The 22,075-nt window shown below is 34.7% G+C and overlaps 2 protein-coding genes across 2 annotated transcripts; both read left to right on the top strand.

The window, feature by feature from the left end:
* The first annotated feature begins 2,678 nt into the window (after nt 1–2,678).
* On the top strand, nt 2,679–9,148 carry LOC139891272 (uncharacterized). Its single transcript, XM_071874222.1, has 8 exons — nt 2,679–2,840; nt 3,741–5,882; nt 5,982–6,134; nt 6,970–7,133; nt 7,223–7,370; nt 7,495–7,617; nt 7,976–8,063; nt 8,740–9,148. The coding sequence occupies exons 2-8, from the start codon at nt 3,852–3,854 to the stop codon at nt 8,916–8,918; spliced, it is 2,886 nt and encodes a 961-aa protein (XP_071730323.1). The 5' UTR covers nt 2,679–2,840; nt 3,741–3,851; the 3' UTR covers nt 8,919–9,148.
* A 4,536-nt stretch (nt 9,149–13,684) lies between these two features.
* On the top strand, nt 13,685–15,480 carry LOC139891271 (peroxisomal 2,4-dienoyl-CoA reductase [(3E)-enoyl-CoA-producing]-like). The gene is made up of 5 exons (XM_071874221.1): nt 13,685–13,914; nt 14,249–14,408; nt 14,507–14,679; nt 14,840–15,062; nt 15,150–15,480. Exons 1-5 carry the CDS (start codon nt 13,729–13,731, stop codon nt 15,302–15,304), a joined length of 897 nt encoding a protein of 298 aa, XP_071730322.1. The 5' UTR covers nt 13,685–13,728; the 3' UTR covers nt 15,305–15,480.
* The last annotated feature ends 6,595 nt before the right edge of the window (nt 15,481–22,075 follow it).

Raw genomic sequence — 22,075 nt, 5'->3', positions numbered from 1 at the left:
GCGCATCATTAGCGTTGTTTACAGTGGATGTTTTAGCAATCGGTTCTTGAATCGATTTTCCCTCGGTTATACTAGCATTTGTTTGCAACGGAAATATCACGACGTTCTGCGAATCGCCAGGCAGTGCATCAGCATTCGCAGAAATGCCAGTTTGCTTTGCATTTGTCATCGTGACTGTCAAGCAGATCAACTGATTGCGTATTCAAAAAGCACCTGCAAATCATCACAACAAAAAACACGATTGAAATTAAACCGACTAATTAATTGTTTGATGGCACGAAACAAAAAATTTTCAGTTTAATTTGTAAAACATGTCCCACGGATGGCGCCAATTGATCAATCCTTAATTAATAATGTTACTTAATTGCGGATTGAGTGCAATAAGATTATAATGGAGGATGGAATGTTTGATGATTATTTTGGGCCCCGATGATCGTCTTTCACTTTAACTATCACGTGATCAACCACCCCGACCCGGTCTTGATTGTTAATTAACATAATTCACCTTTACGCGATGTAAAGATCCCTTGGGCAAGGTCACAAGTGGAAATCACAAAGGCTTAGGCAAAATGGCAGAGAATCAACAACCTATAAATGAGAGGCCATGCTCCCAATTTATAGTATTCGAGGTATTCGCGGTCTGCGAGTCACTTAACTATCCGCGGAAACTCAACGGATTAAACCGCAGTCATTTGCTAATGCGAAAAGATAACTGCTATACTTATTTTCAGCGAACACTCCATAACCTTGCATTATAGTTCGCGCAGTTCTGCTCTTGGCCTGTAGCAAATAAAATATACATATACAATGCTATGTATATGATCAGTCAACTGAATTATAATTAACATTAATTGAAATTGCTTTTGAATCTGCAATTGATATTTAAACAACTTGTCTATGAGATTAATAAATTGAATTTTTAGATATTACTAATCGAGTAAATGAATTTTTATATAAGGTACGTTTTGTTTTGCTGATCAATTGTCAAAGTTGAATGTCTTATCATGTTTTAAAGCTTTATAAACACTATAATCTGATTTTACAAGTATTGGAAAACTATATGAAATGTTAAAATATATTCAATTGCCATGATCATTCAAATATAATATAACTCCTGAAATAAATAATGTTTTGAGTTTGATAAACTATAATTCGTTCAACTATCAAGACTTATACTATGTCAATATAATAAACATGTATAGATTTAAAGATCATATTGGGTCAGGTTGACTTTTTGAGATGACTTTTGTTAACTTTTGTATGACGGTCTCGAGCATTAGGATTGTGATACACTATGACCTGACCTAGCTTGTTAGACATGTATTGACCAACATATGTTCTCTAGGTTGAGATCTACGGTTATTTTGCATTCTCAGTTTCGGTCACATTTCGGTGAATGACCTTATGTGCTGCTAAGGTGAGTTTCATATGCTCCCCTTTTAATTGCTTTTGCAATCTATATTTTTGGGCTGAAAATAAATGCACTTTATTTTAAACGCAATGGATACAAGTACATACTAAATTCTACACCGAGTTTGAACCGAAAATCCCTTAGCTTTGGTAACTAGTAACTGCCGGTTATAAGAACTGGTAGGCGCGAATAGTTGTATATGGATCCATAGGGCTTGACATCCCCGTCTGTTCCAGGTATAGAAACCCTAGCCTGAACTATAAAACAGACGTATGCTATTTGAGGTTAGTACACGTTGGTTTGCGTGTATTGTACATGTTGGTTGCATGTATGTTAAAACATGGGTACTTATTATATAGACGTTAAAGTTTAGTTACCAGGGTGCTCAATCTTGTAGAATATTTTGATAAACGTTTTTGGACGAAACAACTGAAATCTTGTGATCCACCTTTATATACGGATTATGCGTAACATTAAAACTATGAACTCACCAACCTTTGTGTTGACACTTGAAAACATGTTTATTCTCAGATTCCTAAAAGTCTTCCGCTGTTTGCTTATCTGTTATACAAGCTATGTGCATGGAGTCATACATGCTTTATTCGAGAAAACGTTGCATTCACAAAATCATCACCATGTATCTTATTTTGATTGCATTATCAACGGATGTAGTATTGTAAACTATTAATTACGGTGATGGTCTACATGTAGAAATCATCAAACGTCAAAAACCTTGAAATTTGATATTCAATTATGGTGTGCCTTTTCAAAAGAATGCAATGTTTACAAAACATATCATGTAGAGGTCAGTACCTCACTGTGAAATCGATGAATGATGTGTTCGTCCAAAAAGGATTTGAACGGATCATCACATCTGTGGTCGGGTTCAAGTTCCGCCACTGTTCAAAACTTCAATGACAAAATGTAACAAAACTCGATATATATAACGTGGTAAGAATATGATACGTAGCTTAAATATGCAAGTCTAAACGTATTGATCTAACACATATAACTTATAAGAAACTAGGACAAGTAAAACCCAAAAGAAGCCATTCAATTGAACTTTTAATCAAAAAGAGACCTATGCTTCTCAATTGTGTAAAAGAATCATATTCTAATAGAAGTCGAGGGACTCCAATTGCACAATCTCCATTCTTCAGGGGCAACATAGACTATGATTATGAGGAAAACCTCATCGTTTAACTTTGACTTGATAATCAACACATTTCACTAAAACATTACAATAGAACAACAGTCAATGCTACTACAAAACAAGAAAAAGAAAAAAAAAAGCTAAAAAAATCACAAGCCTTAAATTTCTCTAATTCTTACAAATTTGTACAGACAACAGCAAGATTCTTAATAATAAAGCGCAGATTTAGGATTCAATAAAAGAAACTGCAAGAACAAAATTCATATCTAATAAGAGGTATGTTACTTAACTATAGTTTACTGCTGTATTGATAGTAAATTTTTGAAATTAGGGTTTCTTTGATGCGATATAGCTAAACCCACTTGCATATCTATATATTATTTGCAAAGGTGTAACCTTTTTTGAAATTTGATTATTGGGTGCTGACTTTTTTGCTTTTTATGTTATTTATTTATGGTAATTTGACTGTAATCAAGATGCTTATGGGGTTTGGATATGTTTAGTGTTCATGTTAGTCATATTGCTTCCTTAGATTTTGTGCTATTGCCTTAAAAAAAGATTTTGTGCTTCTAATTGGGTATAAAATGGGAAAGAATGGATTGTGAAGAGACTTATAAGAGAAAGAGAGCAACTTTAGTAACTTTTTCTTTGTTAAAGCTACTATTTTGATTATATTTTTTGGTTTATTTACCTCATTAACTGTTTAAATAGTATTTGAGATGAATTGGGATATAAAGTTTGGGAATGCTGAACTTAGTCGGGCTACGTTTAAGAATATATGATATGTTTTTAAAGTCATTTGAATCAATTACTCTGTACTAAGTATAAATATTCGTCACTAATACCGACTTTCCTTATTTAATTTTAGTATTAGAGTTTATTTATGGTAATTTTAGTTAAAAATATGGTACTTTAAGTTATATATGGTATGCTTAAACAAGTATCTTAGTTTGGTTTTGTTTTTCATTTTCATACACTAAACAATGGATTAGATAATAATCTATATATAAGTGAGATTAATGGCGTCCGTATTAATATGAGAACATGATTAGTTCCTTTCTGCAGCATTTGTTAGTAAACAGATATGAGCATACTAATGCATCCTTATACCATATATTATATATACGTATAATTATACTTCTGTTTCAAGCCGTGCTTTTCCTTTGTATTTTGTAGGTTTGAGAACGATATGTGCCCATACGGCTTTCACACAGCTTTCTTTCTATATTGATGTGTTTCACAATCGATGCTAAGTTTTGAGAGAAGTTCAAATAAGCATTTTTCATAATGGAACCTTCGAAAGGCTACAACTATGTTCAATATCCCCATCCTATTCCAAATTCGAACAATGAATCAACATCGTTTCCACCTCAGCAATTTTCAAATCCCAATATTCGACCTACTGAGATGCGACCCGTACTAAATTACTCCATTCAAACAGGTGAAGAATTCGCTCTTGAATTTATGCGGGATCGTGTAAACCCTAGAATGCCCTTCGTTCCGTACCCTGCAAGTGATCCTACCCGTACACCTGGCTACATGCTCAATAATGCACAAAGAGGTTCAACTAATGCATTATCCACGTCATCAACGATTTCGCGAAACGACAGTAACCGTTCAGATAATTCGTTATTAAAGATTAAGATCTTATGCAGTTTTGGAGGGAAAATTTTACCGCGCCCAAGTGATGGGAAACTTAGATACGTTGGAGGAGATACACGTATAATTCGTATAAAAAAGGACATTTCTTGGCAAGAGTTATGGCAGAAAATGGTGGATATTTATAACGAAACGAGTTCGGTAAAGTATCAGCTTCCTGGTGAGGATCTTGATGCTTTGGTTTCAGTTTCATGCGATGAAGATTTACAAAATATGATGGAGGAATGTAACGTTATTGGTGACATCGAATCTGCAAATAAGCTTCGAATGTTCTTGTTTTCTTTGAGTGATTTAGACGATACACATTTAAGTTTGGCTAATTCTGGTACTGATTCAGAGGTTCAGTATGTGGTTGCTGTTAACGGTTTCAACTCGGGTTCAAGAAGGGGGTTGACTTTGCACGGTCAACAGACGTCTTCAGCAAATAATCTGAATGAGCTTGATCGGCAGATTGCTGAAATGAACTTGAGTAACAACGTGCCACCTTTGTCCAACATATCATCATCAGTTGCACCATCTGACCCGTCACTCGTTCAGATGCAACATGGACCCGTCTCTCGTTCTTCGTTTGACCAACCTCCTGCTGGTCAACCGAACTCTAATGCACCTGTGAGGCAGCAAGAAGGTGTTATTGACGTGCATAGTCAGCACTCACCGGTAAAAGAGTCAACGCAAAATGAGCAGTCACCGGTAAAAAAGTCAACGCAGAATCAAGAGGTTGAAGATAGTAACGTTGGATCTTTGAGGAACGATAACCAGGAACGAGAACAGGTTGATGATGTCAGCAATGACAATGATTCGTACGATGGGTCGAAGTCCGATCTTATCGATTTGAGTTATCTCGAGGCTCCGGTACCTCCGTCACGGGTTTATCACTCTGAACGAATCCCGCGTGGGCAAGCGGAATTAAACAGGCTAACGAAGTCTGACGATTCACTCGGTTCACAGTTCATTTTAACGCATTCACGTTCCGATGTGGGCCCACAAGAATTCACCTCAGAATCTGTTAAAAAGTTTGATAATGAAGCTAAACCTCCTATTTCAACAAGAAAATTATCGCGTAAAGGTGTTCATGAGAAGCAAATTCTCGAGTCCGAGCATGAAACGAACGTTGACTTGGTCAACGATAAGAAAGTTCACGTTTCAAAACCAGCAGATACTAGTGATTCAACTGTGAACGAAGCTCGAACAGAGCAAAAAGACATAATTATTGACGTGAACGATCGATTTCCGCGTGATTTTCTGTCAGATATATTTACAAAAGCGATGATGTCAGAAGACGCACCGGATACAGGTGCCGTACCACAAGATCCAGCTGGATTGAGCATGAACATACACAACCATGAACCTCAACACTGGTCATTTTTCCAAAAGTTGGCTAACGAGGTCCCACAAAAGGACGTGTCTCTTATGGACCAGGATCAACTTGCGTTTGTATCTGGACGTCCAAAAGTTCTAGAAGCTTCCGGAAGCCAGCTACCTTCCAAAGACGCTTTCATTACAGAGGCCAGTCAATCTCAACTTAACGATCAATCGCAGGTCAAAGTTAGTGAAAGCATGCAGTTTGCTGAGATGGTTGAAAACATGACGGAGTATGAGGTAAGTTTAAGGAATGTCGGGCTACCTTCGCTAGATGAGATTGATATTAGTTCTTTGCAGGTACGACACGCGTCATATATTCAATGATTCATATTCATATTTGGTATTATAATAAATAAATAAATATTTCGGTGTTAACACAGACGTTTGTTTTGGCAGATCATAATGAATGAAGATCTTGAAGAATTAAGGGAGCTTGGTTCTGGCACATTTGGAACGGTTTACCATGGAAAATGGAGGGGTACTGATGTCGCCATTAAGCGAATAAAGAAGAGTTGCTTTGCTGGTCGATCATCTGAGCAGGAGAGATTGGTAAGTCGTTTCACCGTATATAGTAAAATCACTAATTATTACTTATTAGTATTATTTTTCTCTCGTCGTGATATTTTCCGATTTCGGATATTATTTCCGTACAAGGCAAAAGATGTAAGATACGGCTTAGTCAAAGCAATATTGAAGCGAGAAAATCGCTTTCTATCTTCTTTGTCATAGTCAGAGCCCTATCGTGCTATCCTATCAACTTTAGGTTAGACTACAAACAGTGTTGCAAATGGCGGCCGTCTCGGCTGACTAGTTGGTTTGGTGACTAGCTTGTCCCGTTTCGCCCAAAAACGTAATAAGTCGGTCAATGATTAAAAGTCGGGTCAAAATCAAGGTTGGTCAAAGTCAAATCAAATTTGTAATATTTTTTATATTCAGATTTTGTGCCCTATGCATATCTTTGAAATATATATGTTTGATAAATTTATGTGTAATATAAATATGTTAAGTATATATATTACTAAAAGTCAACGTCCACCTAGTCCCCGAATCGACCGACTAGTCGTTTCAAAGTCCCTACTGATCCGCCTCGCAACTTTTCCGATCTTGATTACAAAGAAATCTAGATGTGGAAAAATTGGTCGGTTTTTTGGGGTCAAAACGGGTCATAGGTCGGTTTTAAAAACACGACAGGCGAGTCACTTGTCAAATGGGTTGATCTGGGTTGGGTTGACCAATGAGTTTTCATCCTTTTAATTTTTTTTACTAAAGACTTAATATTTTTTGTACCATACTGCAGTATATTTACTACGAGTATTTTATATTTACATAACTTTAAAAATCATTTTAAATATTTTATTTATATAGTATTTCTGTTTGATTCCAGACAGTGGAATTTTGGAGTGAAGCTGGAATTTTGTCGAAACTTCACCATCCAAATGTTGTTGCATTTTATGGGGTGGTACAAGATGGACCTGGTGGAACATTAGCTACGGTAACAGAGTTTATGGTCGATGGTTCATTAAGGCATGTCTTAGTTCGCAAAGATAGGTAACACATTTTTGTTTCTTTTGTTTACCAGCAAATTGCTAACTTCAATGTGACATCGTACACTTATTAAAACATTGTGTGATTTCCAGGCATCTGGATCATCGCAAGAAGCTTATAATTGCAATGGATGCTGCCTTTGGGATGGAATATTTACATTCCAAGAACATTGTGCATTTTGACCTCAAATGTGACAATTTACTGGTGAATATGAAGGATCCTTCACGCCCTATATGCAAGGTTATTTAATCACATAGATTGCGCTTAGTACCTCATCAACACGTCTTTAGTAAAATGTTTAATTGAAATCTGTTTTATCTCTTAATACTGTTGAGCTCCATTGTAAGTGTTATCTTTGATGCAGGTGGGTGACTTTGGACTCTCGAAGATCAAGCGAAACACTTTGGTTTCAGGTGGAGTTAGGGGAACTCTGCCCTGGATGGCTCCGGAGCTACTCAACGGTAGCAGCAGTAAAGTGTCTGAGAAGGTATATGTGTGTCAGTGTGTGTATTTATTTGGACTAAATTACAGATATTGCCATCTTCAGTCATGATAATGGAAATCGCCCAAATTGACTATACCCAAACAAGTTCCTAAATCCTAAGAGGTATATGTGTGTCAGTTTGTGTATTTATTTGGACTAAATTACAGATATTGCCATCTTCGGTCATGATCATGGAAATCGCCCAAATTGACTATACCCAAACAAGTTCCTGGGAGGTTTCAATTGTAATTGTTTGGTCTAAAATCTATTATGCCCGTGAATGACAAATGACCAAAATACCCCATCATCATCATCAATCTCTACTTACACTAATTTCATATACTGTTGGTTTTTGTTACAGGTTGATGTGTTCTCTTTCGGAATTGTGTTATGGGAGATATTGACTGGTGAGGAGCCTTATGCAAATATGCACTATGGTGCAATTATAGGTAGGCTTCGAATCATCATTTTTCGTTTGTTTTTATTTTGTGTACTAAATTATATTGTGCTAATAACACTGTTGTAAAAAAACCCTGATTACTTATTATTTAAAAACAGACCAATCCGATTTTCCAAAATCGTTTAATTGATTGGTCGACGTCGGTTAATGGGTCAAAATCGGATTTGTTAGTCAAAGTCGGTATTAGTCAACATTCTAATATGAATGTAAACTAGAATCTTAGAGTTTTTGAACCTATGAACAATTATTTATATATTTTTAGACAATTATGTTAAAGTTTATTTTTACGCTTCTCTTCTATATTTACTCACATAGACTCTTGAAATTTAGTATTTAAATGTATAAAATGTCCAATCTGATTAATCCCCAATTAATCCCTCCAGTACCTGCGGTGAGTTCATTAGAAATCCGAGAATCAGGAAACCAATCTCGAACTTTGTATAAAAACACAGATGGTGCAGCTTGACTGTAATCACATGTGATTGTTTGAATGAAATTCACATATAAAGTCACATTTGATAATAGTCAATCTGGATCGTTCCCAACCGGCCAAATTCTGTTATCTGGTTCTCAATAAAATATAATCGTTCTCAATACGATGAACTTCCGCCTATAATACGTTGTTCTATAAATTCGTACATATTGATGTATATCTGCATTTGCAGGAGGTATTGTCAGCAACACACTGAGACCCCCAATTCCGAAGGACTGTGATGGTGAATGGAGAAAGTTAATGGAGCAATGTTGGGCACCAAATCCTGTGGTTAGGCCTTCTTTTACAGAAATAACCAAGAAGTTACGCGTAATGTCGCACTCGAAAGGCCATGGGCATAAGGGATCTTAGCTTAAATGATATAAAAATATGGTACATACTTATTACTTTGGCATATGGGATAATCATATATGTGTGATGAATTGGTATAGATTTTGTTATTTGCATCGTTTGAATGCATACTGAATTAAGATTGTGTATGGGAGAATAAAAAAAAAAAGTTGTGGTCTGTTCATGTTTAACCATTTACTTAGTTTTCTCTGTACTTCTGTTGTGACAAGGATGAAGTTAAAAAAAAATTGGAATACTTTTTACTTCTATTCTATATATCAGAGCATTTTATTTTATTAATTTTTTTTCTTAATAATGATTAACTTAAAAATTAGATAGTCTTCATCAATTAATAAAAGAATTCTATAAACCGATACAATGGCCGTAAAGACTCGGAAAAAATAAACAATTTAGAACGAACCTAAAAACTAGCTAACTTAATCCGAGTCAAAACGAAAACGGCCACAAAAACAACAAAACACAACCAACCAAATGCCGATCATAACAAGATACAACAATTCCTAGAACACCTACTGCTACAAACCTAAAACGGATAAAAACTTAAACTGAAATAAACTAAGAGGGGCCTTTACCATTCATTTCATTCGGCCGTGCCGTTTTCCCTTCGACCTTGTCGAAATGGATGCCTTTACCACTTCGGGACGGAAATTAAGAACATTTTATGTTATGAAAATTTGGCTTTGTTTAAATTGGTTGGAAACTAGGTTGAATGAAAAAAAAATAGATAATGAATGAAATGGAGACGATCAAACTACATCTAAACGCAACCAAATTAAATATTTGTTTGTATTAGACGATTGTTCGTGCTAAAGTTTTCAATGTGAGAGATCGATTTTAAGACAGTCACATACAATCAACCAAATTAGATGGTTTTACAATTAGGTTAGCTAGCTAATTTCAACAACTATCTCTTGACAACACAAAAATATATAAAAAAGCTAAGCATATTATGTAATTATTGAGGATTTGATGCCGAAATTGTCGTTAAAAAAAAAAGAAAAATTTTATATTATAACTTTAGTAAAAATATCTTCTCAAGATAACTTAATGATTGGCATTTTAATATTCTCAAGTTCAAAACTTGAAGTGATAGGGAAAGAGGAAAAATCATCACAAAATAACCAACTTAATCTACATCTATGTATTTGTAATCAATTGAATCCAATAATTTGCTTGAAGTCTAACGGACCATTCAGAGCGCAACATGTGGCGCGACAATCACATGTGATTGAAAAAAAAACTAAATTTTTTTTAAAAAAACTAGAAAAAAAAAATTTTAAAATTTTTCTTTTCGAAAAAAAAAACATTTTTGATTGTTTTTTTAATTTAGCATGTCAAATCCAATCACATGTGATTGTAAAACCCAATCACGTGTGATTGTAAACCTCAATCACATGTGATTCTGCATATCAAATCCAATCACATGTGATTGAAAAAAAATCAATTTTTTTTTCAATTTCAACCGGAAACAGACTTTAATTCGGTGATTTGATCAAGTTTGTTAACGTTTTGTGATCACATCTTCAAAATTTCAGACTTTATTCGGTGATTTGATCAAGTTTTGATCAAAAACTTGGTGTTTGAAGGTTTTAGCACAAACTTACTTAAATTCGTCATTATTTGTCATTTTACTGAAAAAAGAATTTTCTATCACATGTGATTGGATTTTACATGCTGAATCACATGTGATTGACATACAGAATCACATGTGATTTACTGCATGTCAAATCCAATCACATGTGATTGAAAAAAAATTGAAAAAAAAATTTCGAAAAAAAAAAATTTTGAAAAAAAAAAAATTTTTTTGAAAATTTTTTTTTGATTTTTTTTTCAATCACATATGATTATTGCGCCACGTGTCACACTCTGATTAGTCTCTTGAATCTCAATTTAAAAATTAGTTTCATTTGAATATTCCTCGTATCTATATATCTATATTCTATATACATTTTAATAACATATTCACATTTTCCCAATAACCTGAAACATTGTCATTTACGAAGTATAAATAAAACAAAATAAGTAGTATATAAATATGCTCACAAATATACAAGATTTATCACATACTTATGTAGATATGAAATATATGACACAGAGAGAGAACAATTATGTTTGGCCAGAATGGTGAATATATAATTGATAATTATACCGGTTTGTTATCTTTTGCCTTTTATTGTAGCTACAAAACCACGCATATCTTAGCATCCGCCTTTCATTATACACCCAATCATTACATTACATAAAAATATACGGAGTACTACGTACTAGTTATGAAGTAAAATATTATTGTTTTAAAAGATAAGCTCTATTAATCACTTTCCTTTTTGAAAAATAAATAGTAAACTCAATTAATTACTTTCTTTTTTATACATAAAAAATAAATACAAGTGATATTCGTTGTTAGAAAGTACAAAACTAAAAAATTTGTTGCATTTAATTTTTTGTATCAATCGTACTATCTTAGATATTTTTGTATTGAAGACAAATAAAAAGGGTGTTTTATTAGTAAATAAAAAATTAGTAATGAATATCTATCTAAGATTTTAAACATTCTACGTGACAGCTTTAATTAACCTTTATTTCAAAAATTAACGTATAATATTATATAATAATCTGAGTACCATATTTGTTATTAATATATATTTAAATATATAATATAATATAAATATAAATATAAATATATACTTTAACGTATAAAATTAATTGATATTGATAAGTGTGTACAGATAATTCATTAGTATATTATTATTATTATTATTATTATTATTATTATTATTATTATTATTATTATTGGGCTAAAGTTGGGAACATCATCAACAAACTTAGGGAAGGACGACTTAGATGGTTTGGGCATGTCAGGAGGCGCCTAATTTTAGCCCCGGTTAGGAGAGTCGAGACCCTCGCCGTTGGCGGCGTAAGGAGAAGGGGTAGACCTAGACGTAGGATGGAGGATAGATTGAAGCTGGACATGAAAGAGCTTCTACTGACGGAGGACATGACTTTTGATAGGAGCCTGTGGAGGAGTAGAATTAGGATAATTGAGTAAGTTGTTTTTTTTTTTCAATGTTTTTATTACATTTATTGTACAACTACATACATAACTATAACTAGTTATTCTATAGTTACACTATATATACCCCTCCACATAGTATATATGCACCTGTATCTATTTATATGTATTTAGGCTATATACATGTACCGTTGCATATGTGTGTATCTATATATGTATCTATGTATCTAAGTAACATGTATTGGTGTATGTATGATTGTCTGTCTTGTTTCTGTACCTAGGTATATATATCTACGAATTTATCTATATGTATATATGTTTAAGCATGGGTTTTTATCCATGCTTATGTGTGGTGCGTGTATATATATATATATATATATATATATATATATATATATATATATATATATATATATATATATATATATATATATATATATATATATATATATATATATTTATTTTGTTTGTCTGTATGTCTACTTGATTTTAAATGGTTTTGTGCTCTATATGATTCATGCTATTTGCCCTACTGTTGTGCAATACTGCTATTTGTGTTCCCTTTTTGGTTACTGTGTTTGGTTGCATCTTGCTAGGCACACATAACCCTTACAGGTACGTATCTTTTGCCCTATCTATTTCGTTTTTATGAGCACTTCTGGCCGGAGGTCCTTTTTGGAAGCAATCTCTTTTGCTCTAGAGTAGAGGGAGGGACGACCTTATCTAGGCGCGGGTTCTATACTCGCGGGACGAGTAGCGACTTCCTTCTAATCTAGGGTACGAGGAATGATTGTCTACACCCACCTCTCCCATACCCCACTTTTGTGGGATTGGGTATTGTTGTTGTTGTTGTTGTTGTTGTATTATTATTATTATTATTATTATTATTATTATTATTATTATTATTATTATTATTATTATTATTATCAATTATTTTTTTTATTTTTTATTCATTATTCATTATTATTATTCATTATTATTATTATTATTATTATTATTCATTATTATTATTATTATTATTATTATTATTATTATTATTATTATGAAGCAGTAACATGATGAAATCATCGTTTCAATTGCTCCATCAATATTGTACCGTTTTATGTCTCTATTGTGTATTCTTAATGTACACTCGAGGTTTTAAGTAGGAATATTAATTAGAATACCTTTTTCGTTTGATTTGATATGCTGGTGGATGATCGAAATTAATATTTGCGTTTTTTATCGTCAAATATGGTAAAGAAAATTAAATACATAGATGGTGGATGGTACATGTGAAAAAAGAAGAACACATGATATTGAAAATATATTATCTAAATGGGACGACATCTAATGTTGAGATGATTAAATAATGCATGACGTCAAATTAGCTTAAAAGTTAAGTCCCAAAACAACTATCGCGTTAACCAAATAATTCGTATAGAACATTAAGTTTTATTAATACTCAATGAAACAAACATTTAGTGCTTATTTTGCTACTTATTGAGTTTGCTTACATTTGTATTTTAACTTAAATAATATAATATTATTATTTTAAAATAAATCATAACTAATTGTTTAACCATTTTTGTCGACTATCGGACGGGCTTAATGAGACAACGAATGCGATTTTTCATAAATAATCTTTTAATTGATTTATCACGATCGTGTATCGCACGAGCCAAAAACTTATTTATTAATATAAATATATTAAAAATATAAAATGGTAGCTAAGAGTGATAGATAAACAGGGACTTGTATATATACACATACACACGTCTATTTGTTTTATATTCACCAAAACAAGAAATAATCGCCGAAATGGAATCGCCGTTCAAGCCGGAGATTCTAAAAGGGAAAGTAGCACTTTTAACCGGAGGTGCTTCCGGCATCGGATTCGAGATATCCACACAGTTCGGTAAACATGGCGCTTCAATCGCTATCATGGGCCGTCGCAAGACCGTCGTTGACTCTGCCGTTTCATCCCTACAATCTCTCGGTATTCCTGTATGTATTTCTTACTCTGTTTTTATTTAATTCGTTCCCTAATTATTGTCACTCCTTATCTAGGGTTTCATAATAGTCAACTTAGCATAATAATTCAGTTATTTAGTGTTCATTTTACTAAATTACCTTTCATTACTACTGTATGATTTTGATCATATGTGAAGTGTAAGGTAATTGAATTTTTACAATTTTCAATTTGTTACATGTAAATGTGGTTGATCAAATGTGAAATTATACCTAATTTTGTACAGTTCTGATGTTTCTGTGGTACTCCTTTGAACCTTTCACTTTATATGTGTGTGTGTGTAAGTGTGTTGATTTGATGGTTGTATAGGCTGTTGGTTTCCCGGGAGATGTTCGAATCCAGGAAGATGCAAAGAGGGTAGTTGAATCGACGTTTAAACACTACGGAAAGCTCGATATCCTTGTGAATGCTGCAGCTGGAAATTTTTTGGTTTCACCGGAGGATTTATCCCCAAATGGATTCCGAACAGGTTCTGCTTTATACTAAGATTCAAAAAGATTGATGCTTACATGGTAACATAGCTATATGGATATTGATTCGTGTTTATATTTGTTTGTTTGTGGGCAGTGATGGATATTGATTCTGTTGGTACGTTTACCATGTGTCATGAAGCGCTGACTTACCTTAAGAAAGGAGGACCCGGGAGAAACTCGGATGATTCTGGTGGGATTATATTGAATATTAGTGCGACACTGCATTATACAGCTGCCTGGTATCAAATTCATGTAGCTGCTGCTAAGGTAATCGAGGAATATTCAAAAAACTATGTTTAAATCTTGTTACTATATGTTTCAAATGGTGTTTGGATATAGTCAAATACGAGGGTCAAACGATCAGTTTTGTTATGTACTCGGTAATTAGTTTTGTTAACTTGCAAAGCACTATGTTTGTTTCTGATAGGCTGCAGTAGATGCGATTACAAGAAATTTGGCATTGGAATGGGGTACAGACTATGATATCCGAGTCAATGGGATTGCACCTGGACCAATAGGTGACACTGCTGGCATGAGGAAACTCGGACCAGACGAGATTGAAAACAAGACTAGAGAGTATATGCCTCTGTTCAAACTTGGGGAAAAATGGGATATTGCAGTTGCAGCCCTCTACCTCGCATCAGATGCTGGTTCGTGCTTTACAGTGCAAATGGTAGATTCTTGTTTTTTATTTTTTAATTTCAATAACTGATATCCACTGTTGATATAAAATGAAGGTAAATATGTTAATGGAACGACACTTATTGTTGATGGAGGACTGTGGTTAAGTCGGCCACGTCATATGGCAAAGGAGGAAGTGAAGATGATATCGCGGATAGTTGAAAAGAAGGCTAGAGCTGCACCTACTGGGGTACCTTCTAGCAAACTGTAGCCTAATGGAATCACCTATCTATCTCAATAAGAAATTTATTTTTGTCAATGCCACTTTATTAGTTGTCAATTTCATTACATTTGAGCCACTTTGGTGGTAACTGGGACAGATTGTACTTGTTCAAGCTATTTAAACTTTATATAAATATAAATATAAATATATGTGTGCAGTGTGTAGAGTTTGCCAACAATGTTTTACTTTGTATTATTACTTTACTCTTAGACTTTTTTTGCCGTTGGTCCCTCGATTATGAAGGTATTTCGTATGCCCGAGAGACATATTAAATCAATGTGGCTAATATGTTATGATCCAAGTCGGGTCATACCCAATAACAAACTTACCGACACCTTAAACATATTTAATATTGACGATTGACTCGTTAAATAAATACGCGACACTTGAACTTTAGAAAATCGGTTTTCTAAAATATAATCACTTGAGATAAATTATTTGGATAATTTATATACATTATGAATTTAATTATTTATAGGTTTAAATAATTATATTGTGTTATATTTTGTAAATGGTTTATAAAATATGCAAGTAACTTACAAAATACTTGACATTTTGTAACAAGCTTTTATAAAACAAATATACAAGTTTTATAAAATAAAACTAAACCCACCCCACATGGTGGACGTTTTTGGGGAGTCTCCAAGGTCCTCCCATGCTTGTTTCCTTGTTACTTGTGTTGGCACAAGTTCATATATGCATGGGTCATTCAAATACCAAAGGATTCTTTGACTAAAGCCTTGAAAACAAGTGAAAAACACTCTTTTCTTCTTCATACAGCATTCTGGCCGAATTTTTTTGGTAAAAAGGAGTGTGCTTGAGTTTGTTTGAAAGCTTATCTTCAAGTGTCAACAAATCCTAACTATAGTATTAGGTGTTGGGCAAAGTTTGGGGTATTATCTCTTGAGGTTTCATGCTTTTGAAGCTTGCATTCTCATCATCTTTCTAGTTGTTGCTGTCCAGTTTTTTAAGTGCAAATAAAAGGGTTTTGAGCTTGGTTAATTAGTTAGTTAAGTGTCTAAATCTTAACTAACTTAAAGGGTGGTGTTGGTGTATCAAAGGATTGGGTTTTACACACTTGTTCATCATCATCATCATCACTTATTAACCTCCTAACTTGGAGAAGGTATAACCTCTAAACTACTTTTCTTTACTAGCACTCTTATATTTGTAAGTATATTTCTAGACTTGATCTATTTTGGAATTCATGTTTAAAAGGTTAAACTCATATTGATTTGTTTATGTAAAATTGCTTCCGCTTCACTTTTAAAATCGGGTTTTGACATGCATGTTAATATAACTTGTTAATATGATGAATTCCATCAATGGTATCTAGAGCCGAAGTCAATGAAATATGATTCTAATATATGGTCTTTAAAACCCACCAACTTTGCATTCTATGTACATGCATGAAAGTAGAATGTAAAAATATTCGGGTTTGGGTGGGTTCATGATTTTGGCCGAATTTTAAGGGTTCCAAAAGTGGGTTTGGAACTTGCAAATTGGTCAATTTTGTTGTATGTTGTAAGTTCACAATCTAGCCATGACCATGTGTTTGTATAAATGCTTATTTGGTTGATTTATTATTCAATTGATATGGTTGTAATATTCATTCATTTGGTTTGTAAAATTAATTATTCATTTGGCATGTAATATTAATTTTGGTTATGTAATTTATTTCATATTTGGTATGTAAAATAGATTAGGTTATATTTTCAATTTTAGAAAAATGTATTAGGATATATTTTTTTGTAAAAATGAAGATGAAAAGATGGTGTCAAAGGAAGAACACAAGAAGAATCTACTTGGATGCAAGATTAAGTGGGAGTGGTAAAATCTCCTACTTTGTGTTATGACCCATTACCCGGTGGCATTTTGTTTTCGGCTAAACAAAATGTCTACCAAAAGGCTTGATTGTGAACATTTATTTTGCATGCGTGGTTGTTTTAATTTCTTGTATGATTGTGGATTGTGTATGTTACTACAACAAGTTATCACACAAGTTAACAACAAGCAAAACTACTATTTAATTGGTTAAATTATTAACAACATGAAATGTACCAAACTACAATTTAATCGGTTAAATTGAAATGGTAAGGACGCTAATAAATGGTTATTAAGGACAAGAAACGGATTGCACATATAAAACGGTTTATATCAAAGTAATGGAATATCTTTATTACATAACATGTAAATAGATTTTCATAAATACCATACACTAAATGCATGTTGGTGTATGGCATATATATGTTTTCTCAAACTAGAAATTATGAAACTTAAAATCCCTTTAACAACAAGACAAACAAGTTAAATGCCATCCTTTTGTGCAAACACTTAAAAATATTAGGGAACTCTTAATGGGATAAAGGTCACCTAACCGTTATGAGCAAACTAATATGATTGAGGTGAATTTCGCACACTTGTGGGATAAAGGTCACCTAACCACTAGTATGTTGAATTTACACGTTAGCACAAGTAGGACGACTTGATTTGGGAATCATGAACTTAGGGTCACCGAAGCATGATGAACAAATAGGCGTGGATGGGATAATATGCCATGCAAAAGGATTGCATGATCCCATAACTTAGAAGTTGCAAGAGGATTGCAATTGTCATATAATGACTACCTAGCTAAATCAAATAACGGGATAAAGGTCACCTAACCGAAATTTGGTTTACCGTTGGATTCTAAAATTTAATAAATATCAATTGGATTTAAAGGGTATTGATTGTTAAATTAAAAATTAATACTTAAACAACTTTGTTAAATTTTGTAGATGGCCGCCAATAACAACAACAACATTCCAAACGCACCTATCAACTTTAACAACCTATCGTTGAGGTCAATCCTCGAAAAGGAAAAACTCAACCATACAAACTTCATGGATTGGTTTCGCAATCTAAGAATAGTCCTCAAACTTGAGGACCGGGCGTATGTGTTGGAAGACCCCATTCCCGATCAACCGGACGAGGATGATACGGAAGCCATGGCTTATTGGGAGAAATATTGCACCGATTCGTTGCAAGTTTCTTGCCTCATGCTTGGGACTATGATACCCGAACTCCAAAAGGATTTCGAGCATCATAGTGCATATGACATGATCACACAATTGAAGGAGATGTTCCTTCAACAAGCTCGTGTCGAGCGCTTTGAAACGGTCCGAGCGCTTCATGCATGTCGGATGGACGAAACCCAATCCGTTTCATCTTATGTCCTTAAGATGAAAAGCCTCATTGATCGAGCAAACCGTCTAAATTGCAACGTGTCTAATGAATTAGCCACGGACCTTATCCTTAACTCATTGTCAAAGAGGTTTGACACATTCGTGTTAAACTATAACATGAATGGTTGGGATAAAAGCATTGGCGAATTACATGCCATGCTTAAGACGGCAGAAGCAAGCATGGGAAAAAGGGCTTCACCCGTGTTTACGATCAATGAAGGCGGGTCCAAAAACCATAACACTTATAAGCCAAAGGCGGCTAAGAGGAAAGGACCCGCCTACCAAGGCAAGGGCAAGGGAAAAGGGAAGATGGTTACCCCAACCAACAACAAGAAGCAAAAGGTTGCCGGTAAAGCTAACCCCAAGGAAGATCCGTGCTTCGGTTGCGGTGAAATGGGTCACTGGAAACGAAACTGCCCGGTCTACCTTAAGGAGTTGAAGGAAAAGAGGGATGCAGGGCAAACCTCAGGTAATGTATATATGGTATACGTTGAGCTTAGTATTACTTCTTCTAATACATGGGTATTAGACACAGGATGTGGAACTCATATTTGCAATTCTTTGCAGGGGTTCAAAAGAAGTGATCGAGAAGCGGGAACGACAAGTCTCTTCATGGGAAATGGAGCAAGGGTGCAAGTGAAAGCTCAAGGAGACTTTGTTTTAAAGCTACCAAGTGGTTTGGAGCTTATTTTGAAAAATGTTTTGTATGCACCCGATTTATCTCGAAACATTATTTCTGTATCCCGTTTGAAACAATGTGGTTTGAATCTTAATTTCATTAATGATGATATCCATGTTTCTTTAGATAATGTGTTCTATTTTAAGGCTTCGCCTTCGAATGGTATTTATGAATTGGTTCATAATGACACTTCAAGCAGTAGCTCAATGTTCCATACGAACACCAAGAAACTCAAAAGGGATTTGAGTGATTCCTACTTATGGCATTGTCGCCTTGGTCACATAAATAAGAACCGAATGCATACACTTCAAAAGAATGGACTTTTGAAATCAAATGAACTAGACTCATTTGATGCATGTGAGTCTTGCTTACAAGGCAAAATGACTAAAGCACCTTTCAAAGGGACCTATGAAAGGGCTAAGGACTTATTGGGATTAATACACTCGGATGTATGTGGACCCTTTAAGCCCATAACTAGGAATGGTGAAAGATACTTCGTTACTTTCATTGATGACTTCAGTCGTTTCGGATATGTATACTTATTAAGACATAAGGACGAAACTTTTGAGGCATTCAAGGAATATCAAAACGAAGTACAAAATCAACTCAATAAGACAATCAAGGTACTTCGTACCGATAGAGGAGGTGAATACCTAAGTGATGCTTTCCAAGATCATCTTAGAAGTTGTGGGATTATCTCGCAACTTACTCTACCCGGGACACCACAACTTAACGGAGTTTCCGAAAGGAGGAACCGAACCCTAATGGATATGGTTCGATCTATGATGGCTAGAAGCTCGTTACCTCTATCATTTTGGGGTTATTGTCTATGCTCTGCGGCTCGTATTTTAAATATGGCCCCAACTAAGAAAGTGGAACGAACACCTCATTAGATGTGGTTTGGAAAACCTCCATCTCTATTATACTTAAAGGTATGGGGATGTGAAGCTTATCCTAAGCGTTACGTCCCTAATAAGTTGAATGCTCGATCCACGAAGTGTATCTTCATAGGATATCCCAAGGATGATATGGGATACTATTTCTATGATCCAACCGAGCAAAATGTATTTGTTGCTCGAAAGGCTGAATTCCTTGAAACTAAGTTCCTAATGGAAGGAGATAGTGAAAGGAAGATAGATCTTGAAGAGGTTCAAGATCAAGTAGATGATACACAATTGGCTGACACTAGCACTCAACATGAAAATGTTGAGAGTGATCAGATGGATGATCAAAATACACAAGACGTTCGCAAATCTAGTAGGATTGGTAATCCTCCTGAGAGATATGGGTTTCTCATGGATGGTTGCTATGTGGTTGATTTGGATGAACCAACAAACTACCAAGATGCTTTGTCGAGGACTGATAAGGATAAATGGCAGGAAGCCATGAACGCTGAGATGCAATCCATGTATGACAACCAAGTTTGGGAACTGGTTGTACAACCTACTGGCTCAAGGCTAGTTGATTGTAAATGGCTTTTCAAAATGAAAACCGACATACATGGAAACTTGGATACATATAAAGCTAGACTTGTAGCAAAAGGTTTCACTCAAACTCAAGGGGTTGACTATGATGAAACTTTTTCGCCTGTGGCAATGCTAAAGTCTATTAGGATATTACTTGCCATTGCTGCTCATTATGATTATGAAATATGGCAAATGGATGTCAAGACCGCTTTCCTAAATAGACATCTTGAGGAAGATGTCTATATGGTTCAGCCTGAAGGTTTTGTTGATCCGAAATATCCTAAAAAGGTATGCAAGTTAAAGAAGTCAATCTACGGATTGAAACAAGCATCTAGAATGTGGAATCATTGATTTAATGAGGAGGCCAAGAAATTTGGCTTCATTAAAAATGGTGATGAAGCTTGTGTATACAAGAAAGCTAGTGGGAGCACTATCATGTTCCTTGTACTATATGTGGATGATATATTGTTATTTGGAAATGATATTCCGGCAATGCAAGGTGTTAAAACTTGGCTAAGTAAATGCTTCTCCATTAAGGATCTTGGAGAAGCACAATACGTTTTGGGGATTGGGATCTACAGGGATAGATCCAAGAAACTGATAGGTTTGAATCAAAGTGCATACATTGAAAAGGTCTTGAAAAGGTTCAAGATGGAGAACTCTAAGAAAGGTTTGGTACCTATTCAAAGAGGAACGCCTCTCAGTTCATCTCAGTGTCCTACCACGAAAGATGAACAAGAGAGAATGAAGAAGGTCCCTTATGCATCTGCTATTGGGTCAATCATGTATGCAATGATATGCACTAGACCGGATGTGTCATGCGCTCTTAGCCTGAAAAGTAGATACCAGAATAACCCAGGAAACAGTCATTGGATTGCTGTTAAAAGTATATTGAAATACCTTAGGAGGACTAAGGATATGTTTCTTATATACGGGTCTGGTGAGGAGGAACTCGCTGTAAAAGGTTATGTGGATGAGAGTTTCCAAACTGATCGAGATGATTCTCGATCACAATCCGGTTATGTCTTCACGTTAAATGGAGGTGCAGTCTCTTGGAAGAGTTCAAAACAGGATGTTGTTGCTTTATCCACTACAGAGTCGGAGTACATCGCCGCATCATTGGCAGCTCAGGAAGCTGCATGGATGAAGAAATTCATCGACGACTTAGGAGTAGTCCCTTCCATTCAGGACCCTCTTGAGATCTTTTGTGACAACGAGGGTGCGATTGCTCAAATCAAAGAACCTCGTGCTCACCAAAAGAACCGTCACATTGAGCGGAGATTCAACTACATAAGGGATGAAGTTGAAAAGGGAAAGATATGTATTCGCAAAGTTCACACAGATCTTAATATAGCGGATCCTCTCACGAAGCTCTTACATGGACCAAAAC

The sequence above is a fragment of the Rutidosis leptorrhynchoides genome, chromosome 2 (assembly GCF_046630445.1).
Source record: "Rutidosis leptorrhynchoides isolate AG116_Rl617_1_P2 chromosome 2, CSIRO_AGI_Rlap_v1, whole genome shotgun sequence".
Taxonomy (NCBI): domain Eukaryota; kingdom Viridiplantae; phylum Streptophyta; class Magnoliopsida; order Asterales; family Asteraceae; genus Rutidosis; species Rutidosis leptorrhynchoides.
The sequence above is the reverse complement of the archived record's forward strand: the minus strand, read 5'-3'. Positions and strand labels throughout refer to the sequence as shown.

Excerpts from the sequence above, each read along its gene's own strand:
- LOC139891272 (XM_071874222.1), top strand. The coding sequence starts at position 3,852 with ATGGAACCTTCGAAAGGCTACAACTATGTTCAATATCCCCATCCTATT. Across the intron at positions 6,135-6,969 it reads CATCTGAGCAGGAGAGATTG|ACAGTGGAATTTTGGAGTGA; the intron begins GTAAGTCGTTTC and ends GTTTGATTCCAG. Across the intron at positions 7,134-7,222 it reads GTCTTAGTTCGCAAAGATAG|GCATCTGGATCATCGCAAGA; the intron begins GTAACACATTTT and ends TGTGATTTCCAG.
- LOC139891271 (XM_071874221.1), top strand. The coding sequence starts at position 13,729 with ATGGAATCGCCGTTCAAGCCGGAGATTCTAAAAGGGAAAGTAGCACTT. Across the intron at positions 13,915-14,248 it reads TACAATCTCTCGGTATTCCT|GCTGTTGGTTTCCCGGGAGA; the intron begins GTATGTATTTCT and ends ATGGTTGTATAG. Across the intron at positions 14,409-14,506 it reads CCCAAATGGATTCCGAACAG|TGATGGATATTGATTCTGTT; the intron begins GTTCTGCTTTAT and ends GTTTGTGGGCAG.